This window comes from Chrysoperla carnea, unplaced genomic scaffold (assembly GCF_905475395.1).
Source record: "Chrysoperla carnea unplaced genomic scaffold, inChrCarn1.1, whole genome shotgun sequence".
NCBI classification, from domain to species: domain Eukaryota; kingdom Metazoa; phylum Arthropoda; class Insecta; order Neuroptera; family Chrysopidae; genus Chrysoperla; species Chrysoperla carnea.
Genome location: NW_025408266.1, coordinates 42,376 through 48,335, shown reverse-complemented (window position 1 = coordinate 48,335; position 5,960 = coordinate 42,376). Strand labels below are relative to the sequence as shown.

The 5,960-nt window shown below is 38.7% G+C and overlaps 1 protein-coding gene across 1 annotated transcript; it reads right to left on the bottom strand.

Annotated features, from left to right (window-relative positions):
- Nucleotides 1-4,149: 4,149 nt before the first annotated feature.
- Nucleotides 4,150-4,833, bottom strand: LOC123304864. Its single transcript, XM_044886427.1, has one exon. It carries the CDS (start codon nucleotides 4,831-4,833, stop codon nucleotides 4,150-4,152), a length of 684 nt encoding a protein of 227 aa, XP_044742362.1.
- Nucleotides 4,834-5,960: the final 1,127 nt, after the last annotated feature.

The following is a 5,960-nucleotide window of genomic DNA, read 5'->3' as shown; positions in this document are numbered from 1 at the left end:
CTTATTTATACTTAGTTCAGTCATAAACGACCTCTAAGTACACATTTTGACTTACTTGGATCAAAATTTCAATGATTTGTATAGTCATGACATTCTAGTTTTAAAATCGGAAATTTTCAAAAAATGTTTTTTCTATCGAAAAATGTCAAATTTGATCATTTTTGGCTTATTTATACTTAGTCCAGTCATAAACGACCTCTATGTATACATTTTGGCTTACTTGGATCAAAATTTCAATGATTTGTATAGTCATGACTCTCATGTTGTACAATCGGAAATTTTCAAAAAATGTTTTTTCTATCGAAAAATGTCAAATTTGATTATTTTTGGCTTATTTATATTTAGTCCAGTCATAAACGACCTCTTTGTATACATTTTGACTTACTTGGATCAAAATTTCAATGATTTGTATAGTCATGACTCTCATGTTGAATAATCGAAAATTTTCAAAAAATGTTTTTTCTATCGAAAAATGTCAAATTTGATCATTTTTGGCTTATTTATACTTAGTCTAGTCATAAACGACCTCTATGTATACATTTTGACTTACTTGGATCAAAATTTCAATGATTTGTATAGTCATGACATTCTAGTTGTAAAATCGGTAATTTTCAAAAAATGTTTTTTCTATCGAAAAATGTCAAATTTGATCATTTTTTTCTTATTTATACTTAGTCAAGTCATGAAGGATCTCTATGTATACATTTTGACTTACTTGGATAAAAATTTCAATGATTTGTATAGTCATGACTCTCATGTTGAAAAATCGAAAATTTTCAAAAAATGTTTTTTCTATCGAAAAATGTCAAATTTGATCATTTTTGGCTTATTTATACTTAGTCCAGTCATAAACGACCTCTATGTATACATTTTGACTTACTTGGATCAAAATTTCAATGATTTGTATAGTCATGACTCTCATGTTGAAAAATCGAAAATTTTCAAAAAATGTTTTTTCTATCGAAAAATGTCAAATTTGAACATTTTTGGCTTATTTATACTTAGTCCAGTCATAAAGGACCTCTATGTATACATTTTGACTAACTTGGATCAAAATTTCAATGATTTGTATAGTCATGACATTCTAGTTGTAAAATCGGAAATTTTCAAAAAATGTTTTTTCTATCAAAAAATGTCAAATTTGATCATTTTTGGCTTATTTATACTTAGTCCAGTCATAAAGGACCTCTATGTATACTGTTGGGTACGAAAATCAAATTAGGAAAATTAGCTGGTGCTTACCTTATTATTATTCCTTGGAAAACATAACTAATTATATCTAATTTAAATTATTATATTGGCGCGATATCGTCCATGAAACACATAAAAACTTTATATAACACGTATACTGTTTAAACTGGTTCTTAACTCAACGATCAAAACGTATATTGAGTAAACTGGCTTTCAACACACCACAACGATCAATAATGTATATTGATTAAAAGTGTGTCTAGATCACGCACATAATTTGCGCATTATGCGTTTGTGTGGGCACCAGTGTAAAGGGAATGGTTAAGGGATCCGTACCATAAGGAAAGTCCATACATTACCCCCCCCCCCACCACCAAAATGAACATTTTTCAACTGCAATGGATTGCACCTTTAACCATTTAGACAATTGTGAAATCGGCGATTGGCAAACCATATTTAAAACAATTACAAATTCAAATAAAGATGCTATAGCGATAGCATTTGGCACTTTTACAAAACTCGAAATTCAAATTAAAATAAAGCACGGGACATGGGAACATTTAACAGGAAACGGGACACAGGAAACACTAAGTGGACTGTATAATTTTACGGAAGGACAGGGAGTACCAACAATTTACGAACGGGTCGGGTGAGATGGCCGGAACTAGTTCGCAACTTAACGATGCGAACTACTCCATCTTTCGCCGGCAACAGGGCAGTAATTCTTGCCAATGGCCATTTGATCGGGGGCTGGTTTTCGACCATGATAACCACGACATCATCCACTTTTACATCTCAACGTGGTCCCACCACTTTTGTCGTTGAATTAAAGTGTGCAGATATTCACGGGACCACCGTTTCCAGAAATGTTGGGACACTTGACGCAATAGTTCCCACCTTGGGATACGATTGGAGGGTACATTGGTAATGTCTCGTTCAGGGCGAGACAATAACGGGGCTCCGATCAAAAAATGACCAGGAGTTAGGCAAGAAATATCGTCAATGGGACAAGAGGCAGAAATACCCAACGGACATGAGTTCAGGATGGCCTCGATGCGCGCAAGAAGGGTACACAATTCTTCGTATAGCAAGGCTCTATCAGAAGAGACGTTTTAAGTGGTGTTTAACCGACTTTGCCCCGGCTTCCCACAAACCACCGGCTGACGGGTGTGCTGGAGCGTTAAAAACCCACTCGATTTCCCGTCCCAAAATTTAATCCGAAAAAATCTTACTATTTTCTCTGACAAATTGAAAAGTTTCTTCCAGAACTCGAGACGCACCTACAAAGTTCGTACCTCGATCAGAAAACATAGTTTTGGGCAAACCTCTTCTCGCAATAAAACGATCTAGAGCGGCAAGAAAACAGTCGGTAGAGAGAGATGATAATAGCTCAAGGTGAATAGCTTTCGTTGAGAAGCACACAAAAAGGGCAAAATAACACTTATTAATTGGACTATTTCGTCGAGATCCATCTTTTATGGGATATGGTCCGGCTAGATCTACCCCAGTATGAACAAAGGGTCGACCTTGAACGAAACGTGACGCAGGCAAACTGGACATAAATGGCTGATTGGGCTTGGCAATAAAACGGACACAATGAGTACATTTGAAAATGATTTTACGAACAAGTTCACGCACCCGAGGGATATGATACGATTGTTATATGGAATTACTGGAAATTACGTTGTTCCTTGGGAAGCGAAGTGTTTTTCTTAAATCTCAACATCCATGCTATAACTCGCTTGGCTCTAACAAGAGATGAGAAACGTTCTAGAAGAAGAACAACACCATCATCTCCACCTGTAACATGGCCTATCAATGATGGGCCAACCTCTTTTAGGTCGGGCAGGTCAGGAACCGAGGCTACATCTTGGCTTGGCCATAAAGAAAAATCTTGGCGCAAAAAATCGGGACCTGACCACCACAACTTATGGTTTACAAGCTGACTTGGTATACAGCCACGACTGGCAATATCGGCAGGGTTATCAGCTGTTGGAACATGGAACCATTGAGATGGTAAAGTCCGATCTAAAATGTTAACAACACGATTAGCAACGAAAACCTTGAGTAAATGAGCAGGGGTTCGTAGCCATGACAAAACTACCATTGAATCTGTAAATAGGTAAAGCTTTTCTATATGAAGACGAGCGCGGAGTGGCAATAAAGATTCTATAATCTTAGCAAGCATGCAGCTGGCATTTAACTCAAGGCGGGGAATAGTGACTGGTTTTACTGGAGCGACTTTAGTTTTAGCACGGATCAAGCTAATCAACACGCGTTGATCCGAACAAACGACTCGCAAATAGACAGCAGCAACCATTGCAGAGCTAGAGGCATCAGAAAACCCAACAAGCTCGGGTGGATGAATGTAAGTGTCGAGAAAAACGACGTGGAATTTTGATGGAACGAGAACGTGGAATTTTGATGGTTTGAAGGCAAGGCATTTCTTTGGCAAACTGACTCCATTGATCAATCATACGAGACGGTAAAGGATCATCCCAGTCGATTCCTTGTAGCCAGATTTTTTTGCATCAATATCTTCATCCAGATAACTACAGGTCCCAAAAATCCTGGTAAATCATAGGTACGGGCAATTTGTGATAAAACTTGGCGTTTAGTGGTGGTTTCAATTAGGGATGGTTTCAATTCGATAGCAAAATACATCATCCTCAGATATCCATTGAATTCCAAGAACTTGAACAGTTTCAATGTCACCAAATTTGTGAGGCTTTTCCTTATATTCGTGAGGTAGGTCACTTAGAACGGCGGCATGAGAGCTTGCCCATTTTCTTACCTCAAACCCAGCCGTCGATAACAAAGCAGATAAGTCGGCACGTAGCTGACGGGCTTCAGCAATTGAGGAAGCTCCGGTACACACATCATCGATATACATGTCAGTTTCTAGAACTTTAGCAGCAGTCGGATATTTAAATCCTTCGTCTTGAATTAATTGTTTCATCACACGGAGGGCATGGTAAGGCGAGCTTTGCCAAAACAAACACGGGTTATTTCATACTGTTGTACAGGTTGAGAGGGATCGAAACGCCACAATATCTGCTGAAATTTACTATCTCTTGCATCCAATTTGATGGCTCTATACATTTGTTTTACATCTCCTGTGATAGCAACTCGGTGCAAGCGGAAATTCAAAACAATATCGTTAATACTGTTTTGAAGCTTAGGACCGGCTAATAAAGTCTCATTTAAAGAAGGGAAGGTGGCATTGGTTTTCTCAGCAGGGTTAAATACAACTCTAACTTTAGTTGTGGAGCTATCTTTCGTAACTCCATGATGGGTCAAAACATAAGACGAGTTCTTCTCGGCAAGTACCATGTGACCAGAACTGAGATAATCTTGAAGATTTGCATGGTACAAATCTTTAAACGTAGGCTGTTTTTCTAAACGTTTTTCTAATTTAGTTAGACGATTTAGTGCAGAGACACGGCTATCACCTAGCTCCGGAGCTTCACCATTACGAAAGGGCAATCGTACAATATAAGCTCCATCGGAATCACGGCGATGAGTTTTGACAAAGTGTTCCTCACATTTAACATCTTCTGGGTTCAACGGAGTTTTGACAGGCAATTCTTCAACTTCCCAAAACTTCTGTAACTGGTACGAAAGGTCTGGGTCAGAGTGCATTATCCAATATTCATTGATACTCATTCGATGACATCGATGGACATTCACCCATAACAAGTGTTCCGAACATGGATGGAACCAGAGAGGGATGACCTGGAACTACAGGTTCCGAAGTCAGAAGGTTGGCGTAATGTTGTGCTCCGATGAGCATCTCAACCGAAGCAGGGCTATAGAACTGAGGATCGGCAAGTTGTAGCTGAGAAAGTTTATTGACAATATTTTGTACAACTGGGACGGCAGGAATTTTAGTTGCTATGGTTGGTAACACAGCCGCTTCAACGGTGATAGAGAACGGACTATGTTTTGAGTTGACAGTACAAACAACAGTACCTTTGGCTGGTTGGGGTTTCCCGGATCCTATACCCGAGATGCGATTGTAAGACGCTGTCATTGGTAAAGTAAGGCGATCCTTTAGTGATTGGGAAATAATATTGATCATACTTCCTGGATCAATTAAAACTCGGACATCATGATGATGACCAAATACATCAGGAATACTAACTATAGCAGTTCCCAATAGAATTTGCTTATGCTGATGTACAGACGGCGAAGGCATAATATTACCTGACAGTGCAACGGTAGGCTCACTGGCAGATGATATAGGAGGAATATTGGCTTTACTATCATTATGAAGCATGGTATGATGGGCTTTGGAACCACAATGTCTGAATGAAAATTTAAAAGAACATGTCGATCGAGCGTGTGGTCCAAAACAGGAAAAGCATAAAAGTTTTTTACGTAAAACTTCATAGCGTTGCGAAATAGTCATATTACCAAACTGATTGCATTCTACGACTCGGTGAGATTTAGCACAACGTGGACAGGTGTGACTCAAATCTGCAGGCTTAGAAGAGGTTGATTGCACACTAGGCTTCAGTGGAGGAGAAGCATGAGCAACCATGGCTCTTTTAACTGGAACTTTCATAGAACCCATCGGCTTATTGTAATTTGTCTTTGCTGACGAAGAGTTAATTACCTCACATGTAGCAATACGCCCTTCTACAAATTTACGGATATCGGCATAAGTTGGTACAGTAGGATCGTTAGCTCTTGTATCCTCAAAAGCTTGACGTGTTTGAGGATCAAGCAGCCTAAGAGCCATGAACGAAATAAGAAAATCCGAAACA